Genomic DNA, 26,059 nt, shown 5'->3' with positions numbered 1-26,059 from the left:
GAGACGGGTGGACCTCCAGGGAGGTAACGCGCCCGGACCCAGGACCCCAGACGTTCGGAGACGCGCATCAGCCAGTAGCTAAAGGGGCGTGAGCCGGATCCAGGGCGGGCTTCGGGGCGACCCGGACCAGACACAGAAGAGACACCCGGGCGGATCGCAGGGGCCCGCGCACCCCCCGGGCGGCCCCCCCACCCCGTGCGCGCCCCGCGCCCCCTCCCGCACCCCCCGGGCGGCCCCCGTGCGCCCCCGCCCGCGACCTCCGAGCGCTCTGACCCCCGGGGGGCCCCCTGTGTGCCCCCGCGACCTCTCCTGCGCCCCCGTGCGCCCCTGCCCGCGACCTCCGAGCGCCCGGACCCCCGGGGGGGCCCCCTGTGTGCGCCCCGCGCCCCCTCCCGCACCCCCCGGGCGGCCCCGCCCGCGACCTCCGAGCGCTCTGACCACCGGGGGGCCCCTTGTGTGCGCCCCGCGACCTCTCCTGCGCCCCCCGTGCGCCCCTGCCCGCGACCTCCGAGCGCCCGGACCCCCGGGGGGCCCCCTGTGTGCGCCCTGCGCCCCCTCCCGCACCCCCCGGGCGGCCCCCCGCGCCCCCGCCCGCGACCTCCGAGCGCTCTGACCCCCGGGGGGCCCTTTGTGTGCGCCCTGCGCCCCCTCCCGCACCCCCCAGTGCGCCCCTGACCACGACCTCCGAGCGCCCGGACCCCCGGGGGGCCCCTTGTGTGCGCCCCGCGACCCTTCCTGCGCCCCCCGCACCCCCCGGGCGCCCCCCCCCCAGCGCCCCCGCCCGCGACCTCCGAGCGCTCTGACCCCCGGGGGGCCCCCGTGTGCGCCCCGCGCCCCCTTCCGCACCCCCCCGTGCGCCCCCGCCCGCGACCTCCGAGCGCCCGGACCCCCGGGGGGCTCCCCGCGTGCGCCCCGCGCCCCGCGCCCCTTCCTGCGCCCCCCGCGCCCCGCGCCCCTTCCTGCGCCCCCCGCGCCCCCCGCGCCCCGGCTCCCCTCGCGGCCGCCGCCCGCCCGCCCTTCCCCGCCGTGACGCGAGCCTCCGCCTCACCAATGGGCTCGAGCGCGGCCGGCCCCGCCCCCCCGGGAAGGTGTGTCCCTTCCCACACCTGAAACTTCCGAGGAGCGCGGCGGCCTCCTCCCGTCCGGCGCGGGCGGGCCGCGGGGGGCGGGGGGCGCGGGGCCTGCGCGGGGGCGGCCGGCGCCGGGACCCGGAGGGGCCTCTCGGCCGAGACAGCATGTGACGCTGCCCAGGTGGGTGCCCCCTCGGGCCGCGCCTCCCCCGGGCCGGGCCGGCGGCTGCTGGAGCCCCGGCGGGGGAGGCCCGGGAAGCGCGGGGAGCAGGGCCTTGCCCGGGGCCGGCCGGCTCGCGGGGCGCCCGCTCCGGAAATGGGGGGCTGGGCCGCTGGGCAGAGCGGGTGTGGCCGCGCCCCGGGCCTGGGGGCTGCGGGAGGGGCTGCGGGAGGGGCTGCGGGAGGCGCTGCGGGAGGCGCTGCGGGAGCTCGCTTCCGGCCTGCCCCGCCTTGGAAGCGGGCGCCCTGGCCCCGGACGGTCCCGGGATCGGGGCCGGGATCAGGGCCTCCCCCGAGGGCTCGGGCTCGCGCTCGCGCTCGGGCGCCCACCCCGCGGGAGAAGTCCCCGAGCCTCCCGGTGCGCCCCGTCCCGCCCCCGACCCCGACGCCGTGTCGCCTCCCTCCTCCCACCCAGGCCGGGGCCCTTCCCTCGCGAGTCTCCCTGTGGATCCGCGCACTGCGTGTGTCTGAGCACACGCCTCGCCCCTGTTGGCCCGGGCGCCCAGCCCGTAAAGGTGACTCCAGGCCTGCCCCCACCCTACTCCTTCCCTGTACGCCAGGAACTCCCAAAGCTTCGTGTTAACGGGGACTTCGCATTCTGCAGTTGGGGAGTGCGGGGAGCCCCTTGAATTGGGGGTGGCGGGGTCCGGGGGTGGGGGCGGGGGCGTGTGTGCTGCAACAGGCCCGGTTCGGAGGCTCTGAGCATCCTTTACAGTTGCCTTCCCCGCAGGACTGTCCCGGGAGACCTAGTCCTGATGCCAGTGGATTCCCAGACCTCAGGTGCTCTCCCTTTCCTGGATCTTGGATTCCCAAGACAGATTTGCCCTCCTGTCTACCTGAGCAGTGAACTCTGGCCAGGACTCTTGTCAGATTGAGGGGGAAGGGTGTGTCGGACAGACCAGGGAGGGAACTTTCTTTTCCACTTTCTTGCCTGCTTCGCTCCCCGATTTGACCATTCCCAGGTCTTGCATCCCTGGCTCCCTCCAGAAACCCCAGCTCCCAGCTAAACAACCCCGGATGTGGCCTCTTTTGCAGACTTCCTGTTTTATCTACACCTGGAGTGTGAAGAAGCTCTGGGTCTAGGCCCTGGCAAAGTGGGGAATTATTGGTTAACCAATTTGGGTCAACACAAGCTCAAGCCATGTCTATTGGGGGCATTCTTGGGGGCTGAGGAGGAGGAAGGTTTCTAAGAGAGACAGTTTGGCAGGAGGGTTGCCTGTTAGTATCCTAGTGGAGAAGAGCGGGAAGTCAGGAGGTTTGCAGAGGAATCCCTCTTAGTAAAAGAAAATAGTAATTCCAAGTATAGTCAAGAGTTGTCATGTGTTAGGGGTCCCCAGTGTGTATGGCTTCCCCTAACATAGTTGGTCTGAGGTTGTCTGTGGCCTATGGTGTCTGTAGGATAGGCAGGAACATGTCATTCGTGGTGTCTGTCACTACGTGGTATGGACAAGAATGGGGTCACACACAGGATCATGGGTTGAACAGGAGCAGTGTTGCTCAAGTGTAAGTGGTGTAGACTCAAACAGGCGACGTACAGCATCTGGTGTAGACAGGGATGAGTCACCGTGTCTGTGGAGTGAACAGGAGCTGGTCATTTATAGGACCGAACAAGGTCACCCTCAGGGTCTACGGTAAGGACACAAAGAGGTCGCTCACATTCACTTTATCTCTGTGGATGGCACCAGGGCCACAGATGGATTTGTGGGGCGGACGTCAGCATCGCCGCTAATGATGTTTGGAGTCGGCCCATGGGGTCGACAAGACAGCGGATAATGTATTTTCAGACATTAGGGAACAGATAAGAGATGCTTATTTCAGTCTTCATTGGGATGGAGGAGCTTTCCTCACGTGGATAGAACACAGGTGTTAGCAGTCAGTGGCCCAGAAGGCTACTCTGATTTTCATATCTTTGTCAATTGGGGACATTTATGTCCAACAGTGAATAATGACGTGCAGCTCTATGGTGGTCTAATTTTTCTGAATCAGAATGAGGGTACTTTGATTTGGGAGCTGTTTTCCTAACGCGAGCAGCAGTATAGGCGCTAGTGTAAATTCAGCCGTATTGTAAGCTCAGGAGTACTGCGGTGATTTGGGGGATAAGTCAGGATATTTGAACCTGGCACGGCTACCAAATCCAGGAAGCACGATCCTCAAAAAAACAAAAACAAAAAAACACACGCACTCAACACCGGGTTGAAGAACAAGCAGCGCGATAGGGAGGAGCCGATATCTTTGAAATGCAATTCTCTGGTGAGTAGACATGGACGAGGCTCAGGTGTGGGGGGCCCCAAAGGACACACTGAGCTCTCTCACTAGGGACTTGGGGCTTGGTCTTGAAAGAAGTCGCATGTGGACAGGGTCAGCAGGTGCAAAAGGTGTCTGGTGCGGAGGAAGGCCAGACGACCGTGATGCCATGCCCCATCCTTGCCTGTGCGCAAATGGTGATTACTCACCCCTGGCGGAGAAGGGGCTGAGGAGGGAACCTCAAATGGGCGATGCGGAAAGGCTCTCCCCTGATGGCTTTGTGCGGGCGGAACCACGTTTTGCAGATTTCCTTCAGCTTCCTCACATTGTCGCTTTGTCTTACCTTGCAATCAGATTACTAGGACAGGATCAGGTACAGGGGACATAGGATACGTTCTTCCTTTGTGGTAAATGGTGGCTGAGCTGGTGACTACCAGTATTTCCAAATGGATAAAGGCGGTGCTAGAAATAGTGTCAGCGGGCGTGTGGGAGACAGACACGCGCCACGTAACTCGAATGGAACTGAAGGTGTCCACGGACCCCAGGGCGCATGGGGATGCAGCCTGACTAGAGAGGGCAGACAGACGTGTATCTAGAAGCTTCTTGTTTGGAGGACATGAGCATGCCCATGGGTACAGGGCAAGGACAATACAGGTGTGGGTGAGGGGAGACTTCAGGTGTAGGCACAGCCTCCTTCCCTCCTTAGCCAAGTTTCAGAAAGTGTTTGCGGTGAGCAACTCTAGTATTTAATGTGTGGTTGAGAGAATAGGGTCACGTCACGGTATCATCTCGTGATTATGGTATTTTGTACTTCGGTCTAGAAACGGGGAGCAAATCACACACTGTGTCAGTTAACTGGAAAGGGACAAGAAAGCCCTTCTCACAAGTGTGCTTATGTTGGACATGGCTCTTTGCCCCATATAGATGGTATCTGCATCTCTGGGGTGGCCAGGAACTTGTCACACACAACATCTCCAGGGTGGCTAGGGACCTGTCTGTTTGGTTATGTCAGGCTCTATTGCATAGGAACCGCAAGGGCGGCTTATTGCGTGTGTGCGCGCGTGTGGATGGGTGCTCGCGCAAGGGTGCTTGTGAAAGCGTGGGTGCTTGTGCAGTCTCTCGGCAGGACTGCAGGCATTCTGGGTGGTGGGCTTTGGCTTGAAGCCTAGAGGAGGCAGGAGATGCGCGGCTCCAGGGACAGCTGTGGGTTGCATAGCCCCCACCCCCCCAGCCCCGGTCTTCTCTAGGCCAGGACCTGCCAGCTTCTCACAGCTGGGCTTCCGGTTGCCTACAGTAGACGTAAGGTTGGACACTTTGGTTTGAGGTCACCTGTACCACTTACTTAAGAAGTTTGAGCAAGTGTCCAGGTTTGTGACCTTCAGCTTGCCCATCTGCAAGTGAAGCGGAGCTTCTTGTGTGTCTCTAAAGGTTCTCCCAACTCATAAAATCCTGCATCTCTCTTTTATACTTTCTCTCTCCTCCACAGTAATTACAATCCCCGACACTCCTGTGACTCTTAAAGTTAACAGGGTACTTTTTAACGTTACTTAACCCTCGTTAGAAATCCTTGCAAAGAAAGAGTTCAGACCCTTTCGTAAAATGAGAAAACGGGCGTTCACATAAATGATTTCTACGATTGTCTAAAAGGCCACCGAGCAACATTAGCGAGAGACACACAAGGCAGATATAAGAACTGAGCAACCTGCCTTTAGCCCCATCGTCTTCCTTTCTTCACTCATGCAATAAATCTTTGTTGAGGGCAGGCGAAGCTGCAGGCAATGAGACAGAGGATGAGTATGGCAGCGTCTGTGCCCTTACGAAGCTCACGCTCTAGCCCGGAAAATAGACATTAAATGTGTAATTACAAGTGCAGTGAGTGTGAGAGTAGCAAAGGGTTCGCTGGGGCAGAAGAGGATTCCAGGCAGAGGAGCAGCACATGTGGAGGCAGGGGGTGGGGGTGCCCACAGCTGTTGAGGCCCCTGCAGGGGAAGCAGAGGTGAGGCGAGGAGGGCACGTAACCCAGGCTGAATATTTGGGTTTCGTCCCGGTGGCAGTCAGAGGCTGCAGGAGATTTTACACTAGAAGTGGGGCATTTAAGGATCACTGCCCTGCGGAGTAGAGAATGTCTTGGCCATAGCGCAAGAGGAGCTGTGTGGAGGCCAGCGGCCAGGCTGTGCCCCGGGTACAGTGGCCTGGGTGAGAGAGGACAGGAGAGGGCACCAGGGTCTAGCGGTGCCGATGGAGAGAAGTGGACAGGCTCCAGGGATGAGGAGGAGGTGGGCTCAACAGGACTTGGCCGCAGATTCCATCTGGGGAAGGCGGGCCAGGAGGGAAACAAGAATCTTGTTCTGTAATGGAGAAGCACGTGTTGAGGGGCACCTGAGCATCTGCCTTTGGCCCAGGGCGTGATCTCGGGGTCCTGGGGTCGAGTCCCGCATCAGGCTCCCTGCAAGGAGCCTGCTTCTCCCTCTGCCTGTGTCTCTGTCTCTCTCATGAATAATTTTTTTTTTTTTTTTTTTAAAGAAAAGCACGTATTGAGCACTCAGTATGGGCCAGGTATTATGCTAGATGTAGACAGCCGAGCCAGATGGACATAGCTCTTTATCTCGTCAAGCTCACCACCTCTTGTTCGGGACAGACGGTAAATCAAAATACACAGGCGATTGTATAAATGCTCAGAGGAAGAGTGATGTGCGTGAGAGCTCGTACGTCTACAGAGAGGAGGGCAGGCCCCTGCGTGGAGGACTGGGTTAAACCAGGAACGTGTGGGCTCCTGAGTGACAAGAAAGTATTTCCGATGGCAGTAGTGGCAGACACCGACAAGGACCACCGCACTGAGTGTCCCTTGGTGTTAACATTGACCGTCGGTCGTGGGGGAGGTGGGCGGGGTGCTGCTTAGTGGAGGACGTGGAGTGGGAGGAGATGAGGACCTCAGGTTTGAACAGTTCCTTCACAGCTTAGATAAGAAGGCCACGACCATGCTTCAGTTGTGGGATGGTTACCACAGAGCAGGGGGAAGGTGTGGGAAGAAGAGAAAATCCATCGCATAAGGTGACCGAGAAGGCAGGCTCGAGAACATGGCCAGCAAGGGGACGGCCACCTGTCGGGCTGTCTGAGCAGGAAGGAGGAAAAGCGCGAAACTCCGGGCGCTCTGAATTGCCAGGAACCCAAGCAGTTCCTCTCTGGGTTTCTAAATTCTTTGCAAGGTGGGAGATGATGTTTTCTGCTGGAAGTGAGAAGATAGGTGGAAAGGACAAACTTCCAAGAGGTGGCGGAAGGAGTTCCGGGGATGCTGGAAGCAGGGGGACGTAGGGTAGCCCAGTGTCACGGACCTGACTGAGCGGGTAACCACTGTGTCTCCTACGGTTCCAATCTAGTAAGTCGTTACCATACTACTTTCTAACAGCTGCTTTTTTAAAAAAATCTTTTTTTTTTTTTTTTTTAATGTTTATTTATTTATGATAGTCACACAGAGAGAGAGAGAGGCAGAGACACAGGCAGAGGGAGAAGCAGGCTCCATGCACCGGGAGCCTGATGTGGGATTCGATCCCGGGTCTCCAGGATCGCGCCCTGGGCCAAAGGCAGGCGCCAAACCGCTGCGCCACCCAGGGATCCCCTAAAAAAATCTTTTTTAAAGATTCCATTTATTTATTTGAGAGAGAGAGAGAGAGCGCGCATGAGCCAGGGGAGGGGCAGAAAGAGAAGGAGAAGCCAGCTCCCTGCTGAGCAGGGAGCCCAACGTGGGGCTCCATCCCAGGACCCGGGGAATCATGCCCTGAGCCGAAGGCAGACGCTTGACCCCACTGAGCCACCCAGTGTGGTGCCCCTACAACAGCTGCTTCTATAAGGGAATAGAGAATTGCTAAATAGTTACGAGGCTCTGCTAGATCCTGTGGAAGCTAAGGTGAGTGAACTCCAGAGGGTGCACAGGGAGATCACAGTACACTGGCTGCGGTTGCCACAGACCTATTTAATCCCATCAGGAGCTTTGGAGGAAGATCTCCCTCCCTCTCTTCGCTGGGTTGTTGGATTCAGGGTGTGTCACTCACTGTGTCTGCGAGTTATAGAGGACTGAGTCATGCTTGGTGTCCAGAGTGTAGACTGGGAGACAGTATGACATAATACAATCTAGAGAGTAATGACCACTGGGAGTGCTTGGTGCTCTTTGACAACGGTCTTATACTCTAATTTAATCATTTATGATCTGTCTCCTCCACCAGACTGCAGGCTCCATGAGGACACAGTCGGTCTGTCTTGTTTACCACTGAATGCCCTGCCCTGAGGGAGGTCACTGGGTAAATATTTATTAGATGAACAAGTCAGTGGTACATTTCATAGAGGCCATTGCTTACGTTGTTGAGTACGTTTTGTCACCAAGAGGGACTCTAAATGGAACCAAAGAAATGTCCCACTCTTGCTCTCTGTGGTCTGTTCCTTTGATAGGTAGAAGCAGAAAGGGTGATGAGAACTTTGTGTTTTATTCCTCTTTAGGGCTCAGCCCTGATGGAGGCTGAGGAGCCCCAGCACGGGGCCTTGACCCCCATCCCTGCCTTAGCAGAGCTCAGCGTCATCCCGGAACCTCGCAGGAGAAGCAGTCAGACTGTCACCTTGGGGCCCGAAGCTCAAGAAGGCTGGGAGCCATCGTCCACGTGGGCAGAGGGACGAGGACTCTTGGAGCCCCAGCAGGGAGGCCTAAAGGATGTGAAGAGCTGTGCAACTGAGAGCATGACCTCCTTCCCCGAGGAAGCCCCTGCAGGTGTGGAGACCGACCAGGAAGACACCGTGGGTGACACGTGGGACACCCCAGAGCGCCAGGAGGCGGTGCCTGAGAGCCTGGCAGACGGACGGGCAAGGACACCAGCTCACGCAGAGCGCGGGGCCTGCCCTGTTCAGGGTGAACATCTAGACACGGTCCCAGTGTCCAGAGAGCGGGGTGGCGGGGTGGAGATGGAGCTTAGACCAGAGCTCACTTCCTTGCCTGGGGGAACTGGACATGCAGAAGAGGAGGAGGCTTCTCCAGACACCTCCGCTCAGCCCCGATCTGGGCGTCCCTGTGAAGAGCACCCTGCAGAGCCCGAGCACCCGGGGGACGCTGTCAGGCAGGGGGAAGAGCTGCGGGCTGCGGGGGCCGAAGAACGTCCAGGGAGAGGGGGACTCATGTGCCTTCTGGATGCCCGGGGGCTGGAGGAGCAGGGACTGGCCGAAGTGGCCTTGCGGGAGGAAGCAGCGGCGGGGGACGATGGGCGTTTAGGGGGACAGGAACCGGGCGGGGAGCGGGCGGATGGTACAGAAGGGGAGCAAGAGCAGAAACAGGAGCAGAGGCGAGGCCGTGCGATGCGCGCCAAGCAGGGAGAGAGAACGGGGCTTTCTGGGGCATTGGAAGGTCTGCGCTGCAGTGAGCAGGGGATGGAGGCTCGGCGCCAGCAGGGTCTACAGCAGGGAGAGGAGGGGAACAGGGAGGCAGGGGGGCCGGAGGAGGGGAGCGGGGCTGCTCAGAATGAGGAGAAGCGGAGCGTGGTGGGCAAATCAGGGCAAGTAACTGGAAGGCCGGAAGGTCGAGGTCTTCAAGGTCTTCGGGGGAAGGTGGCCTCGGTGGAGGGGCGGGAGGCGGAGGCAGAGGGGTCAGGGGAGGAGGAGCCGGAGAATTGGGATGGGGACCCGCTTCGGGGAGAGGGCAGAGAGGGGCCTACAGAAGAGGGGGAAGCACGTGATGGTCCTTCCACACTGGCTCTGGTAGCCTCTGAGGTCTCTTCTCCCTGTGACTTGTTTCCAGACACCTGTTATCCCATGACCGGTTCTCCTGGGCCTCGGGAGGAGCCTAGGGCTGAGGAACTATCCCCTGTAGCTCTGCCTCCTCCACCGGAGTCCGGAGGGTGGTCGGGCCGGCCTGCTTCTTTACCTGGTTCCTTTCCTGCTGGGGGGTCGCCCGCCCAAGAAGCAGCTCAGGACAGCCAGCAGGAGGGACCCGAGCTGGGTCAGGGGGCAGTGTTCAGCCAGGGGACCCAGAAGGTCTCTGCCGGGACCCCTGCAACTCCTCCGAGGACTCCCCATTCACCTCCTTCCAGTCCTGCTGAAGTCTCCTCCCGGACGACTGCATCATTGTCTGCCAGCCCCCCAGGTGGCTCTCCCAGGAGGGAGCCCTTTCTTGCTGCACATTCTCCAGAAACCTCCAGAGCAACTCTTCGGACCACCCACGCACATCACTGTGGGGCTTCTGAGACTCCCCCAGCTGCCCTCCCTGGCGCTCCCTCTGCAGAGGCCACCATGGAAACACCCACCAGCTCCAGCTGGGCCCACCCCCAGGGCCCCCCAGGCCACCCTGCAGGGGCTGTCCAGCACCTAAGGAGCAACTCCTTCCCAGGCTCTCATAGGACAGAGCCAACTCCGGACCTGCTGGGACTCTCACTTTCCTTTTCTCATTCCGAGTTGCCCCAAAGGACCCCCAAACCTGCCATCTATGGCTCTGTGATCCCAAGAAGGGACAGGAAAAGTGGTAGGGACTGTAGGATCATTCCAGAATCCCCTAGTTCATTATCTACTCTGGGCTGGCACTCTCAAGAATTCACTTCAAATCTGGAAAGATCCAGTAGTCCCTGTAGCACCCAGCCATGTGGCTCCCCACACACTTCGGCCTCTGCCCCAGAGCCTCCTGCCTATGGCTCTTCCCCACCCCTTATCTCTGTAGATGGGAGGATCCCTGAACCTCTGCCCCCTCCTCCCCCAGAGAAGAGGCATGTCCACCCCTCCGTGGTAGAGAGAGACAGCCACCTCCATGCAGGAGTTGCCACGTTAAAGAGGTGTGGCCATGCTCTTCCATTGGCCCCAGGTTCGGGGCTACATGGTCCCCCCAAAGGCCCACTTCCCCCATTTCCTGACCCCCTCGTGGCAAGGCAGCATCGACCTCTGCCCTCTACCCCGGACACTCCCACCCCCACTCTGACCTCTTTCTCCCGCAGGCTGAGATACAATAAGCCATTGCCCCCAACTCCTGATTTGTCCCAGCCCCACCATTCTGTTTCTTTTAGTAATCCAAGGATCTACAGGCCTCTCCCCCCTGTCCCTATTATGGATCCTCCCATTGAACCACCTCCGTTACCCCCCAAGTCCAGGGGGAGGAGTAGGAGCACTCAGGGAGAACTCATGAATTCAGGGGGTCGGGACAAGCCAAGGCCTGTCTGTCAAGAGCGGACAGTCTCTGCTCCCCATTCTGTTGGACGTACCTCCTGGCCCCCAGCCATGGGCCGATCAACAGACTCTTTGGCTTCTACCAGCAGGAGTAAGAGTGAAGTGTCCCCTGGCATGGCTTTCAGCAATGTGGCAACCCTTCTCAGTCCGTCTTCCCCAACCACACACTGGAGTCTGGAGCTCCAGGGACCCACCTGTGAACCAGGACCCTCCGAAGAGTCTGAGGCCCCTGCCAGAGGAACTTTGAGAAGATCAGCCCCTCCGGAAGGAGCCAATGGCCTGAGGAGGTTGGATGTAGGCCAAGCAAGGCAGTCGGAAAAGCTCAGCCATCCCCACCTGGAGAAGGCATCCAGCTGGCCCCACAGGCGGGACACAGGGAGACCACTGGAGAGCATCAGTGGGCGGGTCGCAGATCCCGGTGAGGGGTCCAGTAAGCACAAGGGCTGGAACCGGCAAGGCCTGCGCAGACCTTCCATCTTGCCTGAGGGCTCTTCCGGTAAGCGAGGGGCAAGATCACGGTGACACTCAAGCCTTCTCCAGCTCTTACCACCTCACCCATCTGTCCCCAGGGCTTCTCCTCATCCACCTACTCATCCACCTACCCAGTGTCAACACAGAGGGAAGCCCTCGAGAGCCCTCTGAGCTCGCTGTAGTACTTTCCTTCTCCTTCCTCTCTTCCGCCTGGCCCTGGTGGCGTTTGACTGTGTACCCGTTTTTCCCAACTTTGTTATGGATGTTTCCTCTCTCCCCCCGACACACATGTTTTCCGGCTACCAGCACCTGCTCCGTGTCCTCCCAGTGGTACAGAAGACATCCTCCTCTTGTCCGATTCACGTCTGATACCAGGATTCCAGAGCTGGGGACACACCTGCTAATAGTGTCCTCAGATGCTTTCTACTTTGGCACTGCTCTCCTGCACAGACTCCCGGCTGAGCCCTTCTGTTCCCTCAGAGGCCTGCATCTCCTGCATTAAGTTTTGCCTTCTTGGCCACCCTGAATGTCCCTCCAAAATCTCAGTGACTTCACCATTTCTGTTTCCAGATACAAGAGGTCCAGCCGTAGAAAAGGCCCCTGGCCCTTCAGATACCATTGTGTTTCGGTGAGTCCCCTTCTCTCCTGACAGACACACTTAGACTGTCCTTTCTTAGGACACTGAGAGTTCCATGGTCTGACAAGGGTTCTGGGACCCTGTGTCTTCCAGGGGTAGGGAAGGGAAGAGACGTACACCAGGATTCCAGGGAAAGGGCATCTCTTGCCTACCCGGCTGTCAGCTGGGTCTCACTCTCCCGTCCTCCTAGGTTCTGTAGCCATGAACTAACCCCCCTGTAAGCGTTCAACATGACATCCAAAAAAGCTCTGAACTCCCTAAACGTGGGTCAGGGCCACAGCTTGCCTCTTGAGGGGATTCGGCCCTGACATCCCAGCACGCGTCCCAGAGGTTAGAGCCTATCTCATCTATGGTCACCTGGGGCTTCTCTGCGTCAGTGGCCAGCAAGCACCCAGAGCCCTCCTCCTTGTCTCCGTAGGGAGAAGAAACCAAAGGAGGTGATGGGAGGCTTTTCAAGACGCCGCTCGAAGCTCATCAACTCCTGTGAGTCCCTTGAAACAGAAATATAGCCCCACGTGGCATTTTGCCCAAGACTGGAGCCCATAGCCACCCTCGGTGGGGCAGTCCGTGATCTCTCCAAGGAGAGAGAATTGCCAGGACAGCCAGAAGCAGTTTGGTGGCTTCTGTCTTTATGCCTCCCCATCCCTGTCTCCCTAATTCTCTCCCTCTGTCATCTTCTTTGCCCTTGCAGCTCAGCTGCTTTACCAGGAGTACAGCGATGTGGTTTTGAACAAGGAGATTCAGAGCCAGCAGCGGCTGGACAGCCTGGGAGAGGCCACGGGGCCCGCCTCCCCCCGGCAGCCCCGGAAGGCTCTGGTCTCCTCCGAATCGTACCTGCAGCGCCTGTCCATGGCCTCCAGTGGCTCCCTCTGGCAGGAAATCCCTGTGGTGCGCAACAGCACCGTGCTGCTCTCCATGACCCACGAAGATCAAAAACTGCAAGAGGTACCCAGCGGGGCAGGGTCGGGGCAGGGGGTGGGGGTGCAGGAGGGAGAGCAAAGTCTTATGCCCATTTCTTGCTCACTGCCACCACCACTCACCACATGCTCTATGCACGCCATGGCTGTCACTGGTCTCCACGCTGATGCATCTGAATTGCTTCCTGGTTGTTACCACCGGCCCTGCTCCCCACTCCCGCAGGCCGTGGAGCCGCTTCCTCCCACCTGTTGTTGGTCGGGCTTCATACCAAGTGACCATGCCCCTGAATTTGTTGGGAGGGATGTGCAATTACTCCCTTCACTGCTGGCTCGGGCCGGACTAAAACTTCCCTCTTCAATCAGGGTTCCACGCTACACTGAAGTTTCTCTCTTCAACCGAGGCACCTGAGTGGCTTTTGGCCCTTGCTGCTGTCTTGTGGTCCATTGGTCTCATAGAGGCTTTGAAATGACCATCAGGCTCGGCTCGGTCCTAACACCCAATGGCAAGACTCTAGTAGAGGCTGTTTGTTGCTACGTTATTACCATTAACGGGTTTCACATGGAAGAGCTTGTCTTAATAATCAGTCTGAAATAGGGCCTGGAACCTCTCTTCCCAGGAAGACAATAGGGCACCATGGAAAGGCACCGTGGAATCCTGTATACGTATTTGGGTTCTGGAGTAAATGACCTGGTCCTGAAGCCCACTTTGCTGTTTGCTGGCTATTCAACTTTGGCCAGAAAACCCTCCGTTTTCTCATTTGTAACACTGGGTCGCAAATAGAGGGAGAACCAAAAAGGAGAAGTGCCTCGTACATGGCAATCACTCAAAAAATGTTTACCGCTGTAATTTCAAGTCAGGCCAACCGGGGTTGGAATCCTGGCTTCGCCATTTGCTAGCTGTGTAATCTTAGGCAAGTTTTATAACTTCACCAAATCTCAGTTTCCTTGTCTAAGACTTAAAGATAATGTCAACCTTTCAGGGTTGCTGTATGGTTTAAGTAAAGTACCCATATCTAGCTTTTAGCGTGATGTCCGGTACGTGGTTTGATACATATTAGTGCCATACTCTCCCCTTTTCGGAGGTGGGAAGGAGTCAGATGTTGGCCAGAAGGACTTATGGATAAACAAATCAAACAGAGGCAGCTATAAATGTGTAGGTTTTCTGAAGCTCAGACTTGGGGGCCTTATTCTGACCTCAGCTTTTAAAGCACATGGAGGATATATAAAAAATCCGTGATCTGCCCAATACTTATGGACCAAACAACAGGCGATGATATGAACCCCAGCCCTCTTTCACCCACTCGAGTGTACTGGGAAGTCCCCTGGGGCTCCCGGGCTAGCCCTGGCCTCCTATTTCTAGGAAGAGGAGCCTCTATGCTTACAGGCACATAGTCCTTCCATAAACTAGCCCTCTGGGGTCTACGAGGTGTTTACACCGATCCCATTTCTTTTGACTGTCACAACATCTTTGTGACATGGGGTCACTGTACCTGCACAGAAAGACAAAAACCCGGAGGTTCTGTGAGGTTGAATGGGCCCCGCAAAGTCCTATGGTCAGTGAATGTTGGAACCAGTATACTCAGATGTACCTCGGCGCCCCCACTTCAGTATTGCTGTGGGTGAGGGTCATCACCCAGGTGTGTGTCGTCTTGGTCTCCTCTGTCCCTCTCTGCGTGTACCTTGAAGAGACGTGCTTAGATGAGCTTGGGGCAGCCCGGCTGGAGGAGGACAGGGCCATGAGCCATTATGCCCCCTGCTGGAACCTCCAAATAAGTTCTAAGCGCTGGCCCATCTCCACCAAACCACAACAGCACCATCTGGTTCTCAGATATCCTGCTTCCTCCCATTTCTCCTCAGACCCCAAATCACCCTCATCCCCTCAGTCTGTTCCTCTTTCAAAGTTCTCTGGCTCAGTGGGTGGGTCCGCCATTCACTCACTTACTACACTCAACAAATGAGCCATTAAATTGTGGCTGTCCGCTGTTCCAGCCCTCGTTTCTAGCAAAGAACCAAGTCCTTCCAAATCTCCCTCCTGAATAATTCGAAGGTGGCCTTACCTCTCCCCATCCCGTGGCTCTTCTGACCTCCCTCTGTTGCCTTGGGATGACTACGGCAGTTTCCTAACGTGGCTCCTCTGCCCCTCCTACTCTTCTTCACGCCATGCTCAGAAATAACCTTTATAGAAACCAAATCTGATCAAGTTATTTCCCTACATAAAGCCTCTTTCAGTCTTCCCATACGTCCAAACTGTTTTACCTCATTCACGCAATCCTCCTGACCTCCCTCTATTTGCCCTCTGAGCTTCATCTCCTGCCACTGCTTTAGTACAGATACTCGGTTCGAAAGATGCTCAGTTTATTAAGCTTCTTGAAAGTCCCCTTTTCTCTTATACCTATAGGGGCTTGTACGTTCTTCCCACGGGCTCCAATGCTCTTTCTCTCTCCTGATCCCAGGTTAGGCTCTGACGGGACTGTGAGCTCTGAGAGGATCCGCCTTGTCCTCTGCTCTGCCCGTAGGATGTCGCCACGCACTGGCCAGCATGCACTGGGGACTCCATAACTATTTTAAATCAATCTCCTCTCCAACCTCCCAGGCCAAATTTGAGCTGATCGTGTCAGAGGCCTCATACCTACGCAGTCTGCACGTAGCGGTGGATCATTTCCAGCTCTCAGCCCCACTGCGGGCCACCCTTTCCAACCAGGAATACCAGTGGCTCTTCTCTCGTTTACAGGACGTGCGTGAAGTCAGCACCACGTGAGATTCCTCTTCTCCCAAACACCATTCACTCAGCCTCAGTATCTTTAGCCTATAAGCCATCGGGTGTTTCCTCCTCGCCCCCTTTTCAGAAGCTGTCGGAATAGGGAGGGAGAGCAAAGAAGAGGGGAGGGTGTGTGGGTGCACAGATCCATTAACGGGTCAACACGCGCATGGGAAACGCTTCCCTGGTTGGGGAAGGGACGTACTGTGGGTAGGCGCTGCCCTGGAGGTGGGCTCTGGCAAACAGGGGAAGCTCAGAAAGCCAGGACAGAAGCGAAAGAAGAACAGGAAACGGAAAATAGGGATCAGAGGGTTATATGAGGGGCAAACTAGAGATTACCTTGCAGGGAGCCCTAGAGCGCAGCAGGGGCGCAGAGCTGAGACGTCAGTCGAAGTTACCGGCTAATAGCAAGAAGGAGTCACAAAGTCAGGGTATGGCGGGGGTCAGCCGGCTGCTCGCAGGTCTCAGGAGACTCGTGTGGGTACCGTGCAGGTTCCTTTCCGACCTGGAGGAGAACTTCGAGAGCAACATCTTCACCTTCCAAGTGTGTGACGTGGTCCTGAACCACGCTCCCGACTTTCGCCGGGTCTACCTGCCGTATGTCACCAACCAGACCTACCAGGAGCGCACCTTCCAAGTCCTGCTGTAAGCCCTGACCCCCCTGCGGTCCCCCTGCGGGCCCTGCAGGGACCCTGCCCGGAAACCCCCAAGCCCCAGCCCCAACCCCAAACGGTATCCACACGATGCGTGTTCTTGTCCCCGCTCTCTTTTGTGCCATCTCCACCCCACCCCCGTGTCCCCCGCGCCCCCCACGTCCCTTCTCACTTGACGCTCGCCCACCCAGGAACAGCAACAGCAGTTTCCGAGAGGTCCTGGAGAAGCTGGAGAGCGACCCCGTCTGCCAGCGTCTCTCCCTGAAGTCCTTTCTGATCCTGCCCTTCCAGCGCATCACGCGTCTCAAGCTGCTGCTCCAGGTACAGGGGTCCCTCCTCGGGCCTCCCCCCCCCCAGGAGGGGTGATCTGCGGGAGCCCCAAGGTTCTGTCACCCTTCTTCCGCACCCTGTGGATGATGGAGCCGGCTCCCCGCTGCCCACACCCTTCTTCCTCAGGGGGGATCTGCTGCAAAAATGGTGTTTCTGGACCTCCTTAGCCGACCCTCCATAACTCCTTCTTCCTGTGTTCCCATCCCTTCCTTCCACCTGGCGCCTGCCTACGGTTTGTTCTGCAGAACATTCTGAAGAGAACACAGCCTGGATCTCCAGAGGAAGCAGAGGCCACAAAGGCACATCATGCGCTGGAGGAGGTAGGCGGCCACCACCCCACTCACACCCCTCGATTGGCCTTCACAGAGAATTCTTCTGCCAAGGTGCACGACTCCAGAGAGCGCAGGACCCTGCTAAGGGGATTGCTCACCTTCCTCAGCGTCCCAGCCAAACCTGCGAACACCCTCCCTGCCCACCCTCCACCCCACCCGGCCTCCTTCCCACACTGAGGATGTTCCATACCAAGGGGCTTTGCTCTCACTACCACCATCCCCAAATTAAATCTTAGGTTCACCCCACCCAGGAATATCCTCTCAGGTCATACAAGGTATACCAGAGGCCTAGAACTTCAATTCAATTCTACCCTCATGCAATCCCAGCCTGCCAGAAAAAATGGAGGCTGTCACAACCGACCTCCAGATTGATTGGTTGATTGATGGATTTCTTTCTTTTTCTTTCTTTCTTTCTTTCTTTCTTTCTTTCTTTCTTTCTTTCTTTCTTTCTTTCTTCTTTCTTTCATTTATTTATTTGAGAGAGAGGCAGAGCACCTGAGCATGACATCAGGGGCAGGTCAGGGGTAGGGGGGTGCAGCATGGGGGAGGAGCAAAGGGAGAGGGAGAAGCAGACTCTCCGCTATGCAAGGAGCTTGACATGGGGCTCAGTCCTAGGACATCAGGATCATGACCTGAGCCAGAGTCGCTTAACCAACTGAGCCCCCCAGGGGCCCCTTAACTTCCAAATTTCTTGCAGGAGACCAAGGTCAAAGCCTCTAACACAGTGTCCTTCCTCTCTCCTCACTCTATTCTATGTTCAGCTGATCCGAGACTGCAATAACAATGTCCAGAGGATGCGACGGACAGAGGAGCTCATCTACCTGAGCCAGAAGATTGAGTTCGAGTGTAAAGTGAGTGGGTCTCTTGCACCCTGACCCCACCTGTGAATCTTCACTTTAGCATAACCCACAGGTCACCTTCTAACATAGAACCATCTTGCTCGTACTATCTCGGTCTCTGCCCTTCACGTCTGCACGCCTTCTCTTCTGTCCTGTTTCTGGGACACCCACATGCCTGCCCCAATCTCCATGATATATTATTAAGTGAAAAAGGGTAGATACAGAGCTGTGTGTATTATAGGATATTATCTTTGGTGAAAAGGAGGAAGATACAAATCTGTGTTCGCTGGTATAGACATAGAGAAACTCTGGAAGGATACATGGGAAATAAAGGACAGTGGTCACCTAAGCGGGTTACCTGAGGGGTTAATATGCATTTGGGAAGTGGGCAGGTGAGGGAGAACTTATCAGTGTAAAAACCTTTGTAAAGATATGTTTTGTGTTTAAACCATTCAGTATTTTCCCGTCTTCATCTAGTCTAACCAAAGCATTATGAAATTGACTTCAAATACAAGACCAAAATCTCCTATCCCTGTACAAACAGAAGTAAACATTCTGCATTCAAATTCCACCTCAGAACAGACACCGTCCTTACCTCCCTCAAAGAGAAGGAAAATCTGATCCACATGATAATTGTGGTCCAGTACCTTTACCTTTACCCAACTTCCAACTCCAAGCAGACCCCACCAACTTCTCCTTATTCTCATTCCCACATATGCCCCCACATGCTCTTCCCACATCTCTGGTTATCGTCGGAGAAAGCACAGATGTCATTACTGCCCAGATCTTTTACTTCTGAGATACGCAGCGTACCGTCCCCTACCTTAGTCCCTCACATCGGGGTCTGCTGATTCTCCTCCAGTTCAGGCTTCTGGGGCTGAGCTTTCTTGTGTCATCACTATCCTGGGTTGGACCATAGGCACCTTCCATTTGCTGGAGCCATGGATGTGGGAGCTCCAGAGTGGTAGACGGTGGTAGGTGGGGGGCTCTGAGAGAAACAGTCTAAGTAGATGGGTTATGAGCAGGGAGGACCTGGGGAGGAGGTGAGGGTCAGTGGTGGAACTCATGAAGAAGAGGCATGGGAGGGAGGGCAGGACCGAGGAAGCCTCACACCTGCCCTGCCTATGACACTGCCTTTTCTGCCTTCCCTATGCTACAGATATTCCCGCTCATTTCGCAGTCGCGCTGGCTGGTGAAGAGTGGAGAGGTGACAGCCCTGGAGTTCAGTCTGTCCCCAGGGCTGCGAAGGAAGCTCAACACGCGTCCTGTCCACCTGCATCTCTTCAATGACTGTCTGTTGCTGTCTCGGCCCCGAGAGTCAGTGACTAGAATGGGAGGCCAGGGCACAAGAGGGAAATGGGATAGGGCAGAAGGGCAGGGACGAAAGGGACAGAGGAGGGTCATGTTCCCTGAGGAGCCCTTCTCAGGGGCTCAGCCCAGGGAGTGCAGGTCATGGCCTAGAGAAGAGAAAGAAGGGATCCCACCAAATTATGCCACAGGATCACATAGCGGGACTCATACTGTGTTACAGACGCAGAGCAGAATGTAGCAAACTAGCCTATCACATTCTCAAACCCATTTATTTGCGTGGACTCAGCCTCCTAGCCTAGAGGTTCTTAGCCAATTCCAGATCCTAAGTCCTTGGTCCTAAGGGTCTTAGAAAATGTGTATTGGTTCTGCCTCTCCAACTCTTGAAAGTGGTGACGTCTTCATTGCACGAGACATGTGGTTTGCCAAATGGGAGACAAATCTCTGGGGGCTCTGGAGCTACCATCTTGGGAGCAAGGTGGCACCATCTCAGGGTTTTCACGAGAATCTGCAAGCGGGAAAGGACAGGGATTGTGAATCCAAAGATACAAGGGGTGGATGAAGTATAACAATTGTACAGTCGGGTTAACCAGCCTTGTATTTTGCAGGGGTAGCCGGTTCCTGGTATTTGACCATGCTCCCTTCTCCTCCATCCGAGGGGAAAAGTGTGAAATGAAGCTACACGGACCTCACAAAAACCTCTTCCGACTCTTCCTGCTGCACAACGCACAGGGCACCCAGGCCGAGTTCCTCTTCAGCACAGAGACCCAGTGAGATGCGGCTGGGAGAGGGAGGGAGGGAGGGAGGGGGGACTGCCTAGGAAGGAAGTGGGGCTGGGGCAGAAAATGTGTCCAGAAAACAGCCACACACTATTTATCCTATTCTGGACTGAAGAGCATCCATTGGGAAATCCCAACCCAAACGCTTAGAGCTAATAGACACCTTGCAAGAGATGGGGTGGGAAAGGGTATAGAGTTGCTACCAAAGTTGAGCATCTATTTTATGCTCTTTAGTCAAGAGGGACAAAGTTTGTGAGATAACAGGAAGGAGATGGGCTGGTATGGAGTAACTAAAGAATTCCCAATGTCCTGTCCATAATGCCCATGTGTATAAACAGAAACTCTTAAGAGCCAAAGGCTGGTGGACATATATGTGGATAAGATAAGCCCTGGGGTGTCTTTAGCTTGCCTTCCTCCCACCTTCCAAGCCAGTCTTCTGTTGAACAGAAATCTAGAGTGTTGAGAACTTTGATTTGCTCATCTTTTTAATAATAATAATAATAATAAATACATTTGCACATAGATACATACACTTTAGAGAGTATTAAAGAATAAGACCTATAAAATCTGGTACACATGCCTAAAATAACGAATCAACTACAAGACTATAGCTACTGTTGCTGTTATAAGAGATATAAGAAGGCTCTTTAAAAAGTTTGACAGGACCCCAAGTGGTCCAAGAATTCCTGTGTTGCAGGCACTTTTCAGTTTTGTCTCTCAGAAGACAGCTCAGGGTGGGATCAATCATACCTGTCTTCACTTATGGAACAAATGCTGATATAGGGGTTCATATGCAAAACGTCACCAAAGTCAAGTAATCAAATACAGACTCATGTTCTTTGTTTAGTGTTTTGGGCAGCATCTTCCTCAAATAGAAGTAGCGTCGGGTCTCAATTACTCCAGTGTTTTTGGAAGCAGAGGCTAACATAATACAAAATCCTTCAGATAATTACAAAATTAGTTTGGGTTATATTGCATGAGCAAAAAAAAAAAAAAAAATAGTAGACACATTTCCTTGATCTAATTACGATTACAAAATAATTTTCATCTCTGAGATATCTGATCGAAGGGAGGTGGGCAGTAGAGTATCGAGAATTATGTAAAGTGATAGAGGGAATCTAAACCGAGATGAACATTTTGCTTGGTACAAAATGGAAAATCTCATGTGTCTAGTTGATATTATGCCTCCACTTGAAAGATCCGCCATTAAGAGGTTGAGCTTAGAAAGAAGAGAAAAATAAAGGGTGATAAACACATTAACATACAATTCAAGATCTTATGTTCCAACCAAGCAAAGTCCCATTGACTTTCATCCTAGATGTTATTGAACTAGACTTTTTGAACCAGACAAGTCTTTTCCACAGTCATTTCCCTTCCCCATCATTGGCCATCGTCCTCTACCCCAGAGCTGCAGCTGAAGCATTGACCCTGCTTTGTTTTCTCAGAAGTGAAAAGCTTCGATGGATCTCAGCCTTGGCCATGCCCAGAGAGGAGTTGGACCTTCTGGAGTGTTATGGTGAGTGAGGGTATAAAAGGGTATATAAGAGGGGGAAATAGCAGGGCTGGAGGTCACCTTTGGATGCAGGAGTTTAGGGGGCTGGATCGTAACCCTGAGAGACTTCCACTTACTGCTTTTATCCAGAATTTGAGAGTGGAAGTCTGGCCACTGGAGCTTAAGCACCTGAGATGATCCACTTAAAACTACTCACCACAATGGTAGTGCCTCGTCCTTCATATACTTTCTCCCTTGGGCAATAATTTACTCTTTTAAAATATTTGTCCCCTTAAGTCTATCCTGCTATTATTTTACCTTAGATTTCACTTGCTAAAGGTCTTGGGGGAATTATGGGGGGAAAGTAGGGCTGGAGTGGGAGTTGTGGGAGAAGAGCAACCTAGTCGTTTTGTCTTAACCACACGGTCTCCTGTACAGAATGGCCTGAAAACACTGCCCTGAGCCTGGGCTTCTGGTACCCACATGTAGACACACACACACACACACACACCCCAAATGTGTCTTGCATCCATGTGAAACCTTGATTTCTGGGTCTCCCATAAGCCCCCAGCTGTCCACCAGCAAGAATTCCCTAATTGGTATCCAGAGAGGAACTGAACTCAGAGGAACACTGGTAACTCGAAAGAACAAATACAAGGTATCTTGGAAGTAGGAGAACCAGGCTGTAAACTGAGTTCTAGTGACTGGTTCACTATGTGACCCACCTGTTGGCTTTGGTTTCCCCAGTTGAAAGGAAGGCAAGATGATTCTTCCTCCTTCACTGTGGTCTTGCGAATGGCAGTTGGAGATAAGCTTGAGAAAAAGAACTGCAGGGATGCCTGAGTGGCTCAGTAGGTTAGGCATCTACCTTGGGCTCAGGTCATGAGTCCTGGGATCAAGGCCCATGGATCTCCCTCTGCCATCCCCCTGCTCATCCTCTCTCACATGCTCTCTCTCTCTCTCTCTCAAAGAAAGGAAGAAAAGAAGAAAAAGAAAGAGGAGTAGAGATAATAATATAATAGTGTTCTATTTGTTTTCTGAGGAAACCAGTGAACTGTGGTCACATAGAGCGACGCAAGATGGAATACTTATGGGTCAGGAGTCCTCTGAGGCTTGTTATCTAGAGCTTCAAAACTATGGAAATTTCCTCTGGTCCACAAAAATACTGAAGTATGGAAAATCCAGAATTTTGCAAGGAATCCCCTTGATCAACCCAGTCATTTACAAGTGAGGAAACTAAAGCTAAAGGGGATGAAGCGCCTTCCTTAGGTCATACCTGGACCCCGACAGGTTGCATCTCTTCCAGTCCCACATCTGGTGCTAGTAAGGAAATGAAGAATGAGTCACAGAATCAGATTTTACAATCTAGCAGGGGAGACAGATAATATACACAAAGCAACTGGATAAGAGGTAAATGGACAATTAGGTTTCTGTTTTTGTTTTTAAATATTTTATTTATTCATGAGAGACACACAGAGAGAAGCAGAGACACAGGCAGAGGGAGAAGCAGGCTCTCTGCAGGGAGCCCGATGTGGGACTGGATCCCGGGACCCCGGGGTCACGACCTGAGCCGAAAGTAGACACTCAACTGCTGAGCCACCCAGGTGTCCCTGGACAATTAATTTTAAAGGAGTTCAGAATCCACTGAGGACTAAAGAGTCAGGGAAGGTTACAGAGGGAAGATGGGTCTTTAGCAGAATTGGAATATTTATAATAATGAGTCACTGAAGGCGGTTACAACGTATTTCTCAATTTGTCTTCCCCAGAGAAATAGAATTTTTTGACTCATTTCAATTCCGGTATTTCCATTTCCTTTTCCACCATTTTGTTTCCTGGTAGAGGATGCAGATTTTTCCCATTGTCTCTTGTCTGTAACTTTCTAAAGCCTGACCTTTATCTCTCCTGAGTCCTCCAACTTCCCCCCTGTAATCCTTGCTTTCTGTGCCCATCACTTGCCTTTCTAACTTCTCTTCATGCTCTTGTCTTCCAAAGACTCCCCTCAAGTACAGTGCCTTCGAGCCTACAAACCCCGAGAGAACGACGAGCTGGCACTAGAGAAGGCAGACGTGGTGATGGTGACCCAGCAAAGCAGCGATGGTAAGAGGGAGAATCTGTGAGTAAGCTGGGCGTTGGAGGCAGGATCCTATAGTTGGTATGTATTTGTCTCCTAGGGCTGCATAACAAAGCACCACAAATGGGGGTGTCTGAAACAATAGGAGTTGATTCTCTCCTGGTTCTAGAAGCCAGAAATCCAAAATCAAAGTGTGGGCAGGACCATGCTCCCTCTGACACTTCTTGGGGAGGATCCTTCCTTCCCCTCTTCTAGCTTCTGGTAGCTCCACGTATTCCTTGGCTTGTGGTAGCCTAACTCCAATCTCTACCTCTGTCTTCCGTCTGTGTGTGTGTGTGTCCAAATTTCCCTCTTCTTATAAGGATACCAGTCGTATGGGATTAAGGTCCACTTTACTCAAGTATGACCTCATCTTAACTTTACTAATTACACCTGGGAACTCCATTCCCAAATAAAGTCACATTCTGAGGCTCTTGTGGTTAGAACTTCAACATATATTTTGGGGGAACACTGTTCAACCCATAAGAGTGGAGAAGGCCCTGGAAGTAGGCAGCTGTAGACCTTGCCAGACCTAGAACCGCCCGGGTTCACACACTAGTCTCCTCAGTCCTTTCAGCCTTACTATTCAGAAAAGTTGGGGGGAAGGAGATCCAAAGGGAGTTTTTGTGGGCCTGCCCCAGGTAATTCTTCCCACCCACCCTGTGCCCATAGGCTGGCTGGAGGGCATGAGACTCTCAGATGGGGAGCGAGGCTGGTTCCCTATGCAACAAGTGGAGTTCATTTCCAACCGAGAGGTCCGTGCCCGGAACGTGAGTGAAGCCCACCGAGTCAAGACTGCCAAACTACAGCTGGTGGAGCAGCAGACCTAGCAGTTTTCTGGGAGGAATTCCCTGAGCGTGAGGACAAGATGCTCCTGGAAAGGGCTGGCCCCCAGAACCTTGCAACAGAGGCCTTCTGTGGATCAAGAACTAGACCGTCTGAAAACTTGACAAAATGCATCTACCAAAGCTCCTTTTTGTGCTTTGTGCTTATTGGGGGGATTTTTAGAGACTTTGCACTGGACTCTGAGAACCTTTTCTCATAAGAAAAGGGACAAATAGGGCCTAAGCTAAGGAACTTTACCTCTATTACCGTATAGTACTTAAACATTCTCTGCTTCCAGAGTGCAGCAGATTCAGGGCTGACCAAAGTTTCCATCGTGGCTATAAGTTAAACAAAATGTAGCCTCAGTCCTTTGGAGGGAGATGTTTAAGGGGGATTAGCACATCCGATGAGAGGGTCAACTTGGTGGCCTCTTGTCAACTTGAGAGATTTTCCATAATTATTGGTGTGAGGTCAGGGCATGCATCTCTGGGATCTATGTCTGTTGGTGGCGATGTGAGGGTAGCATTCTCTCACTCTAATAAACTTGGCACTTCTCTGAGTGTTTTCTTCTCAGACTCCTGGACACTGAAAAGGGTACAGAACATGGAATCCTGTGAGGATCCCAGGCCATTTGATTTAGGTACCAAGATGGTACCTAGGTCACAGCAGATGCCAACTCTTGCTTTGTGACTTCCAAGAGTTTGGGCAGTTTTCCTGTTTCTTTTGGCCTCGGAGGTTGTATAAGGATTTAGAAGAAATTGATGGGTGATGAAAACCCCATTCAAACCTTCTTTTTTATTGAGGCATAGGTTAGTTTCAGTGGATTTGGACATCCTACTCAGACCACTCAGATTTTATATTTTTGACCTGAATTATGGTGAAGGTGTCTTCCCAGCTGTTTTCATTCTCCTTGTGAAAAGTAGCATGTATAATGGAAGAGTCCTAGAACCCAAGTCAAGAGACCACTTCCAGTTACTGCACTGCCATGATTCAGTCTGTCCATGTTTCAGGTTCCTTAAATGTAAGAGACAGGATTAGACCCAGAAACCTCAAAGTTTATAGTAGTATTCTCACCTTTGCACAAAGCTGCAATGCAATTCTACTTCTGAGCATTTCTAGAGATGAAACAGAGCAGCAGGATGTCCACGCAAAGACTACAATGATCCAGTTCAAAAGAACACTGTACTCTTGCTGTCTGAGGGCTCTCTAGAGAAATAATGTAGAGTGATGCTCTTCAACTGAGAAAGGCAACCCAGTAAGAGATAGAGAATCCTACATTGCTGTGTTGGCTAGGAATTATGCACAGGCAAATAATTTTTTTAGTTGAATGCTTCTTTTTGTGAAGTTGCTAAGGTTGCCTGAGTGCCTTTCAAATTGACATCTCTAAGACTAAAGCTGTCTTTAGGTATTTAATATGTATTCATTTAATTGAGTTACTCTCACCTAACCTGGGAAATTAAAAGACAACTGGCTTCTCCCTGTCTTTGGAGCCTTGGATTGATTGATTGATTGATTGATTTAATTTTTGAAGATTTTATTTATTTATTCGTGAGAGACACAGAGAGAGGCAGAGACACAGGCTGAGGGAGAAGCAGGCTCCCGATGTGGGATTCGATTTCAGAACCCTGGGGTCATGATCTGAGCTGAGGGCAGGTGCTCAACCACTGAACCACCCAGGCATCCCAGATCCTTGGCTTTAAATACAATAATCAAACAAACAGAAACTCAGATATGAGTCATCTCTACTCAGTTGAATTCTTAAGTTTCCTACACTTTGGGTTTTTGAGAATTGGGTATAGGTCTACATAATGTTTCCCCTTTCTTCAGATTTCCAGAATTTAACTCAACTTATTCTTTAATTCCGATTGGCATCATTGTCTTAGAAACAAC

General features: G+C 53.5%; 1 protein-coding gene across 1 annotated transcript; it reads left to right on the top strand.

The window, feature by feature from the left end:
* Positions 1-1,139: 1,139 nt before the first annotated feature.
* Positions 1,140-25,652, top strand: ARHGEF5 (Rho guanine nucleotide exchange factor 5). Its single transcript, XM_026018344.2, has 15 exons — positions 1,140-1,251; positions 8,025-11,214; positions 11,760-11,817; positions 12,245-12,309; positions 12,518-12,771; positions 15,337-15,497; positions 15,994-16,146; positions 16,346-16,475; positions 16,730-16,804; positions 17,578-17,667; positions 18,815-18,972; positions 19,572-19,733; positions 21,188-21,258; positions 23,227-23,331; positions 24,017-25,652. Exons 2-15 carry the CDS (start codon positions 8,037-8,039, stop codon positions 24,172-24,174), a joined length of 4,818 nt encoding a protein of 1,605 aa, XP_025874129.2. The 5' UTR covers positions 1,140-1,251; positions 8,025-8,036; the 3' UTR covers positions 24,175-25,652.
* Positions 25,653-26,059: the final 407 nt, after the last annotated feature.

Source organism: Vulpes vulpes, chromosome 7, assembly GCF_048418805.1.
Source record: "Vulpes vulpes isolate BD-2025 chromosome 7, VulVul3, whole genome shotgun sequence".
Taxonomy (NCBI): Eukaryota; Metazoa; Chordata; class Mammalia; order Carnivora; family Canidae; genus Vulpes; species Vulpes vulpes.
The sequence above is the reverse complement of the archived record's forward strand: the minus strand, read 5'-3'. Positions and strand labels throughout refer to the sequence as shown.

What these genes read in the sequence shown, in the direction of transcription:
- ARHGEF5 (XM_026018344.2), top strand. Translation starts at nt 8,037, where the DNA reads ATGGAGGCTGAGGAGCCCCAGCACGGGGCCTTGACCCCCATCCCTGCC. An exon ending in TTGCTGTCTCGGCCCCGAGA is followed by an intron (nt 18,973 to 19,571) that starts GTCAGTGACTAG and finishes TGTATTTTGCAG; the next exon opens with GGGTAGCCGGTTCCTGGTAT. An exon ending in CTCTTCAGCACAGAGACCCA is followed by an intron (nt 19,734 to 21,187) that starts GTGAGATGCGGC and finishes TTGTTTTCTCAG; the next exon opens with AAGTGAAAAGCTTCGATGGA.